The 16738-nt window shown below is 39.8% G+C and overlaps 1 protein-coding gene across 2 annotated transcripts in view; it reads right to left on the bottom strand.

Annotated features, from left to right (window-relative positions):
• Positions 1-7514: 7514 nt before the first annotated feature.
• LOC126170985 (adipocyte plasma membrane-associated protein Hemomucin-like) overlaps positions 7515-16738 on the bottom strand; it is a 106641-nt gene continuing 97417 nt past the window's right edge. The window contains exons 7-8 of one of the 2 annotated variants that reach the window (XM_049920765.1): positions 11422-11695; positions 7515-8184 (exon numbers count right to left, since the gene is read on the bottom strand). In XM_049920765.1, the coding sequence (XP_049776722.1) occupies positions 7921-8184; positions 11422-11695 (538 nt within the window). In that variant the 3' untranslated portion in view covers positions 7515-7920. The remainder of the gene's footprint in view (positions 8185-11421; positions 11696-16738) is intronic. The other variant, XM_049920764.1, reaches the window with a different exon arrangement.

The raw sequence follows: 16738 nt of genomic DNA, 5'->3' as shown, positions 1-16738 counted from the left end.
TAGGGAGCACTTCACTATCTGAATTTCTATTTATGCCATTTGGTCTCAAAAATGCTACAAAGACATGGCAATGCAGCATAGATGATGTATTAAAGGAGCTTCCATTTTGCTTTGCACACCTTCATGACATACTAGTGTCCTCACCAAATGCCTACATGAACAACACGTGCAGGAGCTTGTCAGCGGCTGAATAACTGTGGCATATTCAGCAGAGTAGAAGTGATCTTCCTAGGAGACACTGTTTCGGCAGATGGTATTTGTCCATTACCAGAGAAGACAGCGGCTCTACCAATCCTGAAGCCAGAAGACTACCATAAATTATGTTGTTTTGTAGGAATGGTCAACTTTTATTGCCACCAGCTCCAAGCAATGGTGGCTATACAAACACCACTTCCAGATACAATCACAGGGCACGACACCACAAGCTGATGGTGTCTCAAGTGAGGCATGGAAATGGAGTAAGTTTTCTGTGATCTTCATGCAACTCTAACTAGTGCATCACTCCTTGCTCATCCAGTACAATCTGCACCCATGGCAATAGTTGTAGACACTACACACACTAACAAATAACTCCAACAACACTGGGAACCATTAACTTTTTTTCCAAAAAGTTGCAACAAACACAACATCAGTAGGGCACATCTGACACAGAACTGCTTGCAATTTATGAAGCCATTAAGCATTTTTGATGACAAATTGAAGCTTGCCTTGTGACAATGTACACCAACGACGAAACAATAGCCCTGCCTTTCTTGGCAGATACTACTGACTACAAACAAGGCATCACCCCTGAGCAGTCCGTAAATGTGTCGGCCATCAAACCAATTTTCAGTTTCCTTACATTCCAGGCACTCCATGCTCCACTCTATATGGGGAGGGGGGTGGCAGGGTGTATGGGAATAATCAATCCAACAACCAACTGTAGTGTGTGTTACCTATGGTACAAGAGGTGTCTTTGATGTTACTCTCAATATCCAGTTATCTGTGGTCTTTTACAGACTTGTATTTGTATTGCCAGAAATAAAAAGTAGTTCTGCACATGTACCTTTGTGTGGTATGTAAGCCTTGCCCAGAAATTAATGAAGATGAGATCTTGATGTTTGTTGTTGATGTAACTGGTTTAAAAAAATAATAAAAAAACATGGTGTTTGTTTTAAGATGAGGAAACTAAATGTCTCGAAAACACATTGTACAAAAGAAACGTTCTACGTAAAAAGTCGATATTAGTAAAGGGGACCTCTGTCTGTACTACAAATGACTTCCTTCTAACCACCCCTCCTGTGTGGGTGGGGTCAACTTTGTATTTTCAAATGGGGATGCCCCATTTTTCCTGCATATTTACATTCTGTGCCAAAAAAATATGTACGGTTTACTCAAACCATTGTTTCTCATTTGTGGTAGATGGTGCTGTAATTGACAAATATCAAGTGTGCCTTTTTTACAATTAAGAACTGGCGCATTTGAGTCTACATTTCATTTATGATGTAAATGTAAACTCATGTGTTCTAACAGTTGATATTTATGTTCAAAATTTACTTTAGAGCTGCAGCTTTGATTGTACAGTACAATTTGGTTAATCGTTTCAGTGTCTCATTGAAAGTATGTTTAGTGTGATCCAGGAACAACGATGTTGATGTAATATTTTTCTGTTCCCATTGGGATGCTTGATATTGGTGAGTCACCTTGTCTGTCACCGCTGGTGTCCTTGATTTTGGTGTTTTCCCTTGCCTATCGCCATTGTGGTGGTTGATTTCAGAGAGTATCCATGGCAGGTGCACCTGTCACTATCACTTTGCGCATATTCTGTCTTATTACAATGGTTGTGGTTTGCATTCTCCTGTAGCTGCATAGCAGCCATCCCTAGAGTTGGGAAGGTTGGCTGGAAACACTGAAATCAATCGCACTGATGGTGGGGTTCAAGGGTGGCCACTGAAATCGAGCATCTCAATGGTTTTGGGGCTGACAACAATCATCCCTTTAGGGAGCAGAAAACTATGTTACCATAAAAATAGCTTAATTTCCAGAAATGTGAATGTCTACTTTGTACTATACAATCAAACCTGCAACACTAAAGTAATGTCTGAACATCAGAATCAACTAGAACATGAAGATTTACATTTACATCGTAAATGAAATGTAGAATCGATACATCGGGTCTTAATTGCAAAAACAGGCACACTTGATATTTGTCAATCACAGTGCCATCTACCACAAACGGGAAACAAAGATCTGAGTAAACCATACATATTTTTTGGTGTACAGTCCAATATGCAGTAAAATGGGGGGTTACCATTTGAAAATACAAGATTGACCCCACTCATGCAGCAGGGGTGGTTAGGAGATGGCCAGCTGCAGCACTGACAGATGTTCCCTTTACTAATATTAACTTTTTGTGTAGAAATTTTTTTTGTGCACTCACGAATTTTTGAGATATTTAATTGTCTCAAGTGAAAACAAACACCCTGTATATGAGCACTTAGTCACTATTTCTAGGATTATTTTTGCTCAAGAACATTTCATTTTTTTGACACAATAGCCCATAAGAGAGACATGGAGATTTTTAGACTCTGTTTCAGTATATTATAGAAACCACTATTGTTTGTTAATGCTGTGAAGAATGGACTTGCATACACAAAGATAGAGGAGAGAACATTTCTGAAAGGTAATGTAGAGAGTTGCAAGGGCTATTAACTAATTTATTTCTTATGACTGAAGTAATGAACATTTTCTTTCTTTGTCAGTAATGAACAGACTCATCAGCTATTTTATTTCAGTCAGATAATACATTTAATGTAACACACTGAGACTCGCCTATTGAACATTAATATACATACTACTAATATACATCACAATACAACAGTTGTGTTATGTAAACATACGTGATTGATGATTTTTTAATTGTTCAATTTACACTAGCCTTTGTATAACAGTATAATTACTATTTCCTAAAAGAAAGTAATTCAATGAAATTCTATGTATTGATGAAACTGATTGTTCATAACGTAAAAGTTTTTTAATATATTTGTTGTCAACAGAGATTGGAGTACTGTATTTTGCATAAAAAACTTTAGCATTAGATTCACCGCGATTGTAGGCAAGTAAAATTTCATTTATTTTTAATGATACTTTACATGTTGTAATGTTAATTGCAAAACATATTCATATTACAAAATTCAACATTAGAAAGCTTTGCATTTAATGAAACAATTTATTTAAATGATGTCTTATTCTCTAGTGACCTTGATGTCACATGTGAAATGACTCGTTTGGGGTGTGTCAGGAAAGTAAGTACTGTTTTGGATCAAAACTCAAAATTTTTTTTCAAACCAAAATTTGTTTTTACAACAAAGAGCATTTCTTAAAATATTGTTCTGCATAGAGCCACCAGTGTTCAGACATTTTTCATAGCAGCAAACTAACTTTTCTATGTCCTCTTCATAGAAAAATGCTGTGAGTGAAAACAGCCATTCGGGGACACCATTTCTTGCTTTGTCATCTTTGTTGAGCACCTTACTCCAAAATAATGCTTCAAGTGGTAATCATAAGGAGTGAGATCAGGGCAGGCCAAAATAAAAGGTGTGGAATGCTCAGTCAAGGCACTGTGTGTTGCTTCATGACAGTGTCTGCTGGTGTCACTCAAAACCTTATTCAACAATTTGTTTGGGAGCACTGTGATCACCCACTGCACAGCCCTGATCTTGCACCTTCTCACTACCACTTATTCTTGAATTTGAAGCTTGGTTTTGAAGGAAGGTGCTTTGACCATAATGACGACGCAAAAATGGTGTTCAGCAGTAGCTATCTTCACTGACAGCATCTGTCTATGAAGACGACACACAAAAGTTGGTATCTATTATAATAAATGCCTGAGCAATGTGACAACTATGTAGAAAAATAGCTTAATAAAAGCGTTTTCTTGTATTTTTTTAAAATTTTTTTATGAGTTCTGTTCCAAAATGGTACTTATTTTCTGGACTCGTTTTTCATTGCAATTTCACATAACATACCTAAAACTGAAAGCACTGTTGAGATGTTATATATGTGACTGTGGCTGCAACCACACGGGCAATTCAGGTTGTGACAGATTTTGCTCAATTTTTTCACAGTTTGACACGGTTATGTCTCAGTTTGACTTTTAATGAAAATTTTTGTAATGGAGAAATGAGAAGGAAAGAAACTACAGATAAATTACGGATGTCTGAAAATTTTGGTTAAGGAAACATTGTTCGTACTGGCATAAGGATGCAACATGTTCCAACATGCAACATGGTATCACACCAATACTACCTGCAGTGAACAAAAAGGATGTGGCAACATGATGAACAATCCTCAACACTTCTAATTTATCAAAATAAATACACTGCCAGAAAAAAATAGTACATCTGGAAAGACAACATCAGTTTCGATCCGATGATGCCACCTGGGGGAATAGTAGATATACTGATAATCATCCACCAACTAGTGTAGTGGCATAGCTACCAGAGTGCCGTCCATGTCTACCCTTTAATAGGGAGTGGTCACAGCCAGGTGGCTCAGTGTGGTGCAAATATATGAAGTAAGTGGGCAACCATGCCACTGAGATGCACTCATGCTTCCTACAGCCAACTGAGTGAGTTTGAAAGGGATCACATTGGTGGGCTTCTGAGGGGTGGGATGATCTTTTTGAAGAATTGGCACACAAGTTGGACGTGTTGCACCAGTGCAAAATGATGCTGGTATCAGTGGTCACATGAATATTCTCACATCTGTGGAGAAGGTTTTGAATGCCCACATGGCACAGACACCCACAAGGATTGTTGTATTGAAAGGACAGCAGTGGCAAGTCATACTACAGGACAGATAAGAGGGCTTGTGAGTGCAGACGTGTCAACACACATGCACATCTCTAACCATCTTCTACTCACACCACTGTACTGACATGCACAGCTAAACTGGTTCCATTAAATGATCATTTGGAAGATGGGCTGGCATGCCATGGTCTTCAGTGATGCAAACAGATTCTGCTTGCAAGTGATGGTTGTTTGAGCGTACGACATAGACCTGGTGAGGAGGGCTGTCTCATAGAGTGCATTCGTCCAAGACACTGTGCCCCCACCCCAGGCCTTATAGTCTGTGGGGGCGATAAGCTACAACATTCATTCACCTTTGGTGTTTTTGGAGGGGACACTAACAGTACATGCACAATGTTGTTAGACCTGTTTTTTTGCCATTATTGCAACAAGAAGGAGCTGTGTTGTTCTAACAGGATAATGCTCGCCCACACACTGCCTGTGAAACTCAATGTGCTCTACAAGATGTGCGGCAACTTCTTTGGCCAGCATGATCTCTGGGCTTGTCTCCCATTGAGCACATGTGGGGTATGATGGTATGTGGCATAACATATCCCAGGGCAGTATTCACCATTTGTGTGATCGACTGGATGTCAGAGTCAGCGACTGCACTGCTGCCCATCGAGGCTACACCACATACTAATATAAATATTTCAGCCTGGGTCAGTACTTGGTAACTCAGAATCACTTGTGCTATTGATCTATAAATGTAATCCTTTCATGTAATCCATACACACTGTTGCAGCAGTAACTCATGAGTGAACCAGAAACTTTTAGAAGGGTGTACTGATTGTTTTCCAGCAGTGTATTTGGATATTATTGACTCATTTCCTGTTCCAAAACATTTTAATCTTTTGCAACAATCTCTGTCAGTTAAGAAGAAGACTGCAATTTTTGAACTTAAATTTACAAGCAATTACATCTTAGTTGTGAGCAGGGATGTTTCACTGAGGAACAGTTTATGATTTCATCCTACTCAGGATGCATAATGCTGCTTGAAATTCTCCTACCCATAGCCTTGCTACACTGAGAACAGCTTTGCAATAGGAATGGAATTCACTTCCTACGGAGCTCATACACATTGTCATGAACAACACTGCACATCAAGGACAGCATGATCACACTCAATATTGATATTTCTTGTGCTACACTCAACAGCTTTATTGAGTGCTCTTAAAACATGTTCTCACTTCAAACATAAATTGTCCGTCTGAAATTATTCATGAATAGTTGATACATACATGATATATGGTGCTTAAGAGAGAGAGAGAGAGAGAGAGAGAGAGAGAGAGAGAGAGAGAGCTGTGATTACACTATAGGCTGAATGAAAACGGTGTTAGCGGAGTTTCAGAATAGGGGGATTGCAGGAATGATTTATATGCTGCACAGACAGTTCCTACCTGTGTAATTCAAAGGAACTTAGTACTGAGGGAGAGAGGTGGATGGAGAGCTCAAAGAGCGCTGGTACCGAAGCAACTGTTGAGGTCATTGGTGTTGTGTGTAACATGTCGAACCACTTCAATGTCAAGTTTGCAGTTAGCAACTGTTGGAATTGACTATTTATGTTTGACATACTCTTGTAACACACCAAAGTTGCTACATTACAGATATATTTAATAGCTGATTTTAAATGTGGCCTTATGTCTGGTATACAGGAAATTGTGAATGGATGTAGGGGACAGGGCTTGCACCTGGGTTGTCCACAGATGAATGACATGTGAGATGCAATGCTGGGATCAGAGATGACACAGAAATGGGAAAAGATATTGCTGTACTGCATTGTTTGATGGACAGCAGATCATCATTTTGTGTGATGAAGGCGAGATAATACCTCATCCCATAGCACAACAAGAGTAATTGAAGCCCTAGCAAAGGATATGGTTTTTCACAAGCTGGCTGATGTTGGATCAGAAGAGAGTACTTTCAAGAAGAGCTTTTCACACAGGAAACAGCAGATGGGAAATCAAACTTACTGAACTATGGGAATTTATCACACATTCTGCCTTTATTTGCAATTACCACTAATACTGGAGGTCAGCTTTAAAAGAAATATGGCATGCACAGTGAAAGATATAACAATCTTTTTCACACTGCCTCAATTTCACACTCAGTAATTTGTAACACACTAGTTCCCATTTCACGTAAATATGCAGGAATTCTCCATAGACAGTTACAATTTTTGGCAGTAGTTTGAGAGGGGAACAGATAAAATTCTTTTCATGTAGCACTTACAATTGATATACTGATAAAAACCAGTTTAACTACTCTCCAAATAGCCAGAAAACATAACTCAGAGTAACCATTACATTCTAATTTTTCAATAACTCCAAAGAATAGTAATTTTTGTGCACTCCACACATTCCTCAGATATATTGGTACAACATTGCTCATTTGTCTCTTAATACTCATTGGAGTGTGTCATATTACAGGATGTAATTTAAAAACTTCAAAACGTGTGTTAAGTAATTCAAACTTGGAACATTACTCCCTCACAGTATTGATGGGAGAACTGTTCTCATTTAGGCACACATTAAGCTCAGTGTATGTCTGAGTAACAGGTTTTAACACTGTACCAAAAGGAAAATCCACTTGAGAAAACAATAAAATTATGAGTCATTACTTACCTTCATGAGGTGGAATATTAGTACTGCCAATAGCCCCCCGCCCCTTCATCTTTCCCTCCCTTTGTCCTCACAACAGGTGAGCCCCTATCATCTGGGGTCTGAGTGACATGCCCTATCTTTTGTACCTTCCTCAACCTATCCCTCTATCTGTCAGTAGTACAAGTATTTTCCATCCCAAAATATTGTAGTACTGCATAATAATTTAATGACAGCACTGAGAACAAATAAAAACAGACTTCCAGTCATTCAAGAAACAAATTCCACTTTCAGACCACACCACAGGTGATTATTTTTAATAGTGACTTTATTCTACACACTGCAAGGTATATAGCTAAATAAGATCTGAACATATTATATAAAATGGCATTACTAAAATGCAACAGGATATATCCAAAAGATAAAACAGTCAAAAATAAAATAACAAAGTTTAAAAAAAATCTTAATTAACATTCAGTCTTTACATTCCATTAATATTTCATTTCTGCTGTTGGTTCCTTATTTGTCTTGATCCGTATGGAAATTCTGGGTTGTTTCTCCAATTTAATTCTTCCTATATATGTATTGTATGGGGATCCAAAATAGAGGGCGTCTTCAAACTCAACAACATCACTGATTCCTGAGAGAGTACCATCCAAGCAATGCATGCTCTCTAATACTTTTCCATCCTTACCTAGTCTCAATAAGGTAAACCGTTTTGGTTCCATAAATCGTACAGATTCAAAATGTCCAATCTGAAAAATAATTTTTATTAATAAATTAATCATCTTTAAGTGACCATTTGAAAAGTTGTTATTTCAATGAAACAAACTACATCTTTTTAAATGACATTTATGTCAAATACAACTTCATTACACCAAAATGCATGCACTATAGATGCATTTTAAGTAATTCCTTGTGGCTTCAGATTTAACACTGTTGTTAGAGCAACATGAACACACAAGAGTAGCAAGAGATCTACATGTTTGTAGTCTTTTTGTAGAACAACACTAAGACAGTACTTATTTTTCAGCACTGGTATGAAACAAAGAATATCCCACCACCATCTCCTTGCAAGTGCAAATGTGTCCCAAAGTCTGATTTTTAAAAGCTGTGAATTAACTCTGGCAAAGAGACTGTAAGTCAAACATCATGACCACTGAGTTCTCTTAACTTATGTGCAACCCTCATCAATTGTTTATATTTCCACAGGAAGCCTAGAAAACAAGCAACTAAATATAGAATACGAAGTTAAACATAGAGCAGCAGCATTAACACTCTTCTAGCAATATACTGATGATGATGATGCCCTTTTTTCTACCATGTTACCACCTGAGAGAATATAAGGGGATCGAATCTCATGCAAAAAAATTAAAGACTGTGGCAACTAAATACAGGCAAATGGTGTCCACCAACAAGATAGTATACATAACTTCCAGGATGGTACTTTTCATGTAAACCAATGTAGTAGACAAATACTATGAGATTTTGTGGCAAACATTAGTGACCTCTGACTAAATAGTATTTAACACTTCCACGTGTATTGGTAGCAATGGTGATTCACTACAGTATGGACCACACAAGGTACTAGACATCATCATCGTCAAACTATTCCTGTCACAAACAACTCATGAACATGGTACATGGTGTGGTACTGTCTCCAACATTTGGATACTGTTGAAGGAAATCCTGAGATTTTCCATTGGTTTCAAATCTTGAGACACTCAGGCCAGTCCAGATGTGTGATTGCTGCAGAATTTTCCTCATACCATGCTGCTACAGTTTCAACTTGGTAGATAATGTTACAGTCCTCACTAAGGTGATGAGAAAATAGCAGAAGAAAAATTTGGTTGTTTAGCACCTCAATGTTCCCATTTGACTTCAGGTACCTCAAACATCAACAAAAGAAGATTAAACCATCCCTAGAATATCAAACATCCTCCATCAGCATATACCAACCTTTGAACTAAAGTCCTTTCAGTAGGCTTGCTGAGATTCACGAACTACACAAATGTATTTTGTATGTCAAGGTAAGATGTTTTCAGTTCATAAAGGTTCACTGTTGGTTTCTCTCCCTTCAGTCCAATCACAAAAGTTAGTGATCAGGTGTAAGCAAGAGTTTCTATCATTCAACTCTGATTCACACCTCAATGCATAATGTTCATATCAGATAGCATTCTTTGATAGAATTCTTGAATACAGAAGATGAAACACTCATTCACATTCATGAAAGTTTGAAAAATTTGTACATTGATGCAACAGTGGATATCAGCACTGTCAGATGATGGGTTCATCACTGTAATGGAGCTGAAGGGCAAACACCTTTGGCTGATGAAATACGAAATGGCAGGCTGGTTACTGCAGTCACTCCAAGCAACATTCAGTGGGTCAATGACATCATTTGTGGAGACGACTGTGTGACTGCCGATGATTTGTGTTGCATTAACTCCCTCAATAAGGGCAATGTTATGATGATTCTTCAACAACTGGGATACTCAAAGGTTTGTGCAACTTGCATACCAAGAATGTTAACCAACTAAAATAAAAAGAGGCAAGAAAAACAATTGACTCCCAACTCTTGCAGCACTTCTGTTTGAAGGAAGAGGAGTTTCTGGAAAAAATTTGACCAGAGACAAAACATGGGTTCATTTTTTAAAAATCAGAATCAGAGAGGCAGTCAATGGAATGATATCACAGAAACTCACCAAAGGAGAAAAAATTCAGAACTGTGCCATGGGCATGGAAAGTTAAGGGGGAAGAAAAAGAAACAGAAATAGGAGGCATTACATTTTGACTGAAATTTGTACAACATGCATTAGACAAGTAAATGCTGAATGAGGCGTGAGGGATAATAAAGGACCACCACTGAAGAGATTATCGGAACTGTTTTTCCCCAAACTAGCTCGAATGCTTCTTTAAGGATTTGGGAGATTCCATAAAATATCTGTTGAGGACAATTTTGAAACTTGAAATTGTCATCATGTAGAATAAATAAGTCAACAAACCAAGCATTTCACTCAGAGATAGAGGAGCAGAAGAGATAATATCAGTGTCAGCAGCACATGGTGCAGCAATTTGTCCATATTACCTGGTGTAGGTGGGACTTCATGGCAGACTGCATTTTTAAGAGTGCTTCCACAGGAAAATAAATCAATATGAGTCAAATTGAAGGACCTGGCAGGCCATTTTACTGCATCCTGCCCAGTAGTCAGAGAATTTCTCATTAGTGGTGTTTACACCAAAGTTGCACATTCTGACTGCCTTACATCTCAGTTTTAGCACATTCTTTAGATACTTTTGTGAAAATTTGACTTGGCTCACCCTGTATACAGCTCTCTTTCAAAATGTAACTATACAAACAATAAGCAAGTAGTATCAGTATATAAGCAGCTATTACTCAATATACCTGAGAAAAAAAAGTAGTATTTTTGTTCATTTTATTATGCTAAATTGAGCCTGATTAAGCAGAACAAAATTTATTACTGATTGATGATACTTAATTATTAATTACATGAAACAAGGGAAATGCAACCATTTATGTATAGAGGACACATGCGTTGTGCACAGGAACACATATTAGAAAACAAATAACACTAGCTTTCGAGCTCTACCTAGCTAGCACAAGTGTGTACATTTGGCTGTCTGTGTGGTTGTTTGTGTGAATGTGTTTACTCTCAACAGAAAAAAAGAAACAGCTCAAAAACTAGTGTTAATTGTTTTCTATTACATGTTTCTTTGTGCCATGCACCAGTCCTCTATATGTAAGTGGTTGCCTGTCCCCTGTTTTACATAATTTTCCATCCAGAAATTTCTATTATTAATTTTGAACAGCTGTGTGTGTCTGTTAATGTGAACCTTAATTTGGGCCATATTTCTGAAAGTTTTTCACCACGACAGAATGTGTACACTACCACTGAATGAAAAGGCTGTTGATCTTCAAATAGTTAATACAAAATGCTTACATAAAGAGTGTACAGCTATAAAAAACATACCCAGTGAGTGGCTCTCTTGACGTAATAGTTAGGATAAAAACGTTCAATGAACTGAAATGGCATCTCCAGCAAAGCCAGCAACCTGGCAAGAAATTTTCTTAGGACAGGATATTCACTAATGATGTGGTTAAATGCTGGATGATCTTTATCTGCTGGAAATGCTAGTGCAACAAAGTAGCTTCCTTTACCATCATGGCTCAAGTTGTCAGGTAAACCTGGCAATTTATCCACAAATACATCATTTGACCCTTTCTTTTCACCTTTAAGATAGTATCTGAAAAAGAAGGAAAAAATTAGCATACAGTAGCACCTAAAAAAGAAGGAAAAAAGAATATAATCAACATTTCATGCCTGGAGTGGAACAGAATAGGAAAAAATCAATATTAATCCAGTGTAGCAAGCCTTCTATATTGCATCTGGTAACACCTCACAATTATCTCTGCCATCATTGTGGTGTTTTTTATCATCACTCAAAAAATACATTTTAGGTTCTCTGTTCCTTGGGCTGTTTTACCTGATATTTAAACAATGAAAAATCCACATAGTTTGCTACTTACCATAAAGGAGATACAGGAACTTGCAGACAGGCGCAACTAAAAGACATTTACACAAAGCTTTCAGCCACTACTTTCATCAGCAAAAGAGAAACACAGAAACACACACCATCCGTATGCACAAGCAAGCACACCTCGTACACTCATGAACCCCAATTCCAGCAGCTCAGGCCAGGATGCAACTATCTGTGGATGTCAGCAGCAATCTGGAGGGACCAGGGAAGGTGAAGGGGAAAGGATAGTAGTGCACTGGTGGGGGCAGGTTGGTGGGATGGAGGACCACTGTCTGGCGGAGTGTACAGGGACTAGAATGCCAACAGGTGCAGTGTCAGGAGGTTGTGGGGCAGGGAAAAGGGGAAAGAAAGGAGCTAAAAGGAGAGGGGTGAAGAAAGATGGGTGGGTGCATTGACAGATGGCAGCAAACAGAAAGGCTAGGAGACGAGAATGGGGAGGAGATGATACGACAGAAGGGGTGGAAACTGTTGGGTGGAAGGTGTGAGGACAGTATGTAATTGTAGGTTGAGGCCGGGATAGTTATGGGAGAAGAGGATGTGTAGTAAGGATAACTCCCATCAGCACAGTTCAGAAAACTTGGTGGTGTGTGAGAAATCCAAGTGGCTTTGGTAGTGAAGCAGCCAGTAAACAAGCACGTTATGCTCAGCTGCACGTTGTCCCACAGGATGGTCTACTTTGCTCTTGGCCACAGTTTGGCAGTGGCCGTCATCCTGATAGACAGCTGATTGGTCATACCAATATAATAAGCTGTGCAGTGGTTGCAGCAGAGTTGGTAAATGACATAGCTGGTTTCTAGCCTGATCCCTGATGGGGTACAATAAAACTGTGACAGGACTGTAATAGGAAGTGTTGGATGAGCAGAATGGACAGGTCTTGCACCTGGGTCTTCCACAGAGATATGATCCTTGTGCCAAGAGGTGGCAAGGGAAGGTATATAAACAAATCCGCAGCACTGCCATGGGCACCACATGGTATCCTCATATGCCATCCTGTTTATGAGCTATCTACTGGAGACCTTCCTAGGCCCTCAAAACGCCAAACCTTTGGCCTGGTACATGTCCACTGATGATATCTTCATGATCTGGACTCAGAGCCAAGAGATCCTATCTTGATTCCTTCAAAACCCCAACACCTTCCCTCCCATCCGCTTCACCTGGTCTGGCTTGTGGTCTATGTCAAGCCTTGCTACTTCTGAATCACAGGGTCCTGGGTTTGATTCCCGGCTGCGTTGGGGATTTTTCTCTGCCTGGGGACTGGATATTTGTGTTGTCATCACCATTCCATCATCATTGATGAATGTGGTTAGATTGGACTGTGTACAGATTGAGAATGTGTGTGGGTGCTGATGACTGTGCAGTTGAGTGTCCCACCAACCAAACATCATCATCATCAGCTGCTTCACCTGGACCTCCTCAACACAGTGTTCCACGTGCCTAGACGTTGACCTCCTCCTCTCTGGTGATTGGCTCCAACTGCACCACTGTCCACGTTAAACCCACCAACCACCAAGCGTACCTGCATTTTAACATCTGTCATCCCTTTTGCATTAAAAAATCCCCCTCCCATATAGCATGGCCACCCAGGTGTGGTGTATCTGCAGTGACAAGAACTCCCTTACTCAGAGTGCTGGGGGTTCACCAAGGCCTTCACAGAAAGGCACTATCCCCCAGACCTGATTTGCAACCAGATCTCCCATGCTGTTTCCCCCTTGCATCCCCAGTCCTTCAACCACCTCCACGAACTGGCCACAAAGGAGCGCCCTCTTCATCACCCAGTACCATCCCAAACTGGAACAAATGAACCACATCCTCCACCAGGGATCTATCATCATACCCTGAAATGAGAGACATCTTATCCCAGATTCTTCCCACCCCTCCTAAAGTAGTGTTCCAGCGCCCACCCAAAATCTGCAACATCCTGCTCCATCCCTATGCCACTCCCAATCCCACAAGATCATATCCCTGTGGAAGACCCACGTGCAATACCTGCCCAATCCACCCACCCAGCACTTCTTATTCCAGTCGTCTCACAGGTTTATCCTACCCTATCAAAGGATGGACCAGCTGGGAAACTATCCATGCCATACACCAGCTCTGCTGCAACCACTGCACAGCGTTTTATATTGATATGGCTACCAATCAGCTGTCCACCAGGATGAACGGCTATCACCAAACTGTGGCCAATGTGTGTTTCTCTGTTTCTGTTTTGCTGATGAAGACTATGACCAAAAGCTTTGTACAAGTGTCTTCTAGTTGTGCCTATCTGCATCTCAACATTTCTTCTATACAGTAAGTAGCAATATTTACCTGATATTTATTTTTATTTGTTTATTTAGTAGTGCACTATGGGTGTACAAAAATCTCCTCCGCCATCATGCCCCCCCCCCCCCCCCCATCCCCACCCCCTGCAGTATTATAAGTAGGAGCTGGATTTTCCATTAGCATAGGTCCAGCAGAACAGTGACACCATTGGATGTGTAGAACCAGCAGCCCCAGGTAGCAGACAAATGCATTAAGGAATCTTCTTAGTGTGCACACACAAAAGATGCAGGCTATGTGCATAGTGACAGCAGGTGGCCAATGGCACAGACCATCATTACAAATGAGGCTTTGCTGTCACAAAGAACAGCATGTGAGCACTTGCGGCTGTGCCCACAGGTGGTGGTCAGGCTACAGGAATGAGTGATTCATTCTTTGCACTATGACTGCTTCAACCACACTTGAGGCCATTTGCTCTAGATACTGCAAGCAAGAACAAATTTGTCTTGTTGTCTCAGAACATGGTGCTTTTCTAAAACCCAGAGAGAGAGAGAGAGAGAGAGAATGGATCACCAGAAGCAGAACCATTAGATTTACTTAGACAAACACTGCATGCTGCACCAGCAGACATTAGTTTGGCAAAATCAGCTGTAAAATTATTCTCAATAATCATTAGGTCACAAAGAGAAGAAACTCTTCTTTTTATGTTGGTATTTCAAACAAAGTACTAAAAAGACTGAAGAACATGGGATAAGCAAGTGACCTCTAATTATAAAACTGTTTCCTTTCTTTTCTTGTTTACAAACATTTCTGAGTAGGTGACTTACAACAAATTACTTTCCTGAGAATAACTCGTTAACGACAGCAAGCTTAGTGGTCAATGCAATAACCTTTTGACAACAGAATCCTTATCAGTGGTCAATGTATAATGCAAGAATCGCTGAGCTTTTTTAAAGAATATGGCAAGATCAATTCATGAGGCAGAACTGCTGGCCTTCACATACCTTCAGGAGGTGAAATGTGTCCTATTGTCACAAGACACACATAAAAGTAACAGAAAACTAACAGATCCTTCTTCTGGAAGAAAAGAGGAATTGGTTACAGAAGGATAAAATGAGAGATAGGTCACACAGATCCAGAATGAGAATGATCCACCTGTAGTGAGAACAAGGGTGTACATAGATGAAGGGGAGTGACAAAGGTCAGAGGGAAACATTATTCCACGTGGGAAAAATATATCTAAAAACAAAGATGATGTAACTTACCAAACAAAAGCGTTGGTATGTTGATAGAGACACAAACAAACACACACACAAAATTCAAGCGTTCGCAACCCACGGTTGCTTCATCAGGAAAGAGGGAAGGAGAGGGAAAGACAAAAGGATGTAGGTTTTAAGGGAGAGGGTAAGGAGTCATTCCAATCCCGGGAGCGGAAAGACTTACCTTAGGGGGAAAAAAGGACAGGTATACACTCGCGCACACACACACACATATCCATCCGCACATATACAGACACAAGCTTGCACCCAGTATCCACAAGTGCTGCTAAATTTACCTATAAACATATATCATGGTACCACACACAGTTAAGGAAATATGACATCATAAGCACTGAGATGCATTTAAAACTGCTGCATTGTGCATGGTGTTTAAATTTATTACTTTAGTACTGTGTTTGCAACAAATTTTGCATACAGTAGCCACATATTCCGCTGAATGTACATACAAAATTATATCAGGAGCTCATTTCAAAGTGTTACATAGTCTGGTGCTACAAGGTTATATACTTGTCACTGCAATTTATTTGTCTACTGGATTTTAAATTAACATCCAGGTTTCCTAAGGCATTTTTAATACATCACTAACCTGAGCTTTGTTTGGAGAGATACTGCCTACAAAAATCGTATGTACATGTGGTTGGAGTCGTCTTTTGTCTCGTCGAGTGGTTTCTGCCCCTGGGATAGCAACCCACGTGACTGCCTCATTAGTGCTGTCGTTGTTGGTTTTTTGCACCCCCATCATTTTCACAGATTTCCTTAGCTTGCTTACGATTGTATGGTATCTAGTGAAACTGATGAGGTGTTTCCAGAATATAATTTTCTCTCTGCTGAGGAGTGTGCACTGTTACAGAAATTTCTGGCAGATTAAAACTGTGTGGTGGACCAAGACTCAAACTCGAACTCAAATCTTGGTCCAGCACACAGTTTTAATCTGCCAGGATTTTCATATTGGTGCACACTCCACTGCAGAGTGAAAATTTAATTCTGAAAATATACACCACGCTGTGTCTAAGCCATGTGTCTGCTCCTTTCTTCCAGGAATGTCTGTCCCTCAAGTTTCACAGGAGAACTTCTGTGAAGTGTGGAAGGTAGAGGATGAGGATATGGTAGAAGTAAAGCCATGAGGATGGGATGTGAGTCTCGATTTGGCAGCTTAATTGGCAGAGCACTTGCCTGCGAAACGTAAAGGTCCCAAGTTTGAATCTTGGTC

Source organism: Schistocerca cancellata, chromosome 1, assembly GCF_023864275.1.
Source record: "Schistocerca cancellata isolate TAMUIC-IGC-003103 chromosome 1, iqSchCanc2.1, whole genome shotgun sequence".
Lineage (NCBI taxonomy): Eukaryota > Metazoa > Arthropoda > Insecta > Orthoptera > Acrididae > Schistocerca > Schistocerca cancellata.
Note: the sequence above shows the minus strand (reverse complement) of the source record. Positions and strands in the feature narration are given on the sequence as shown.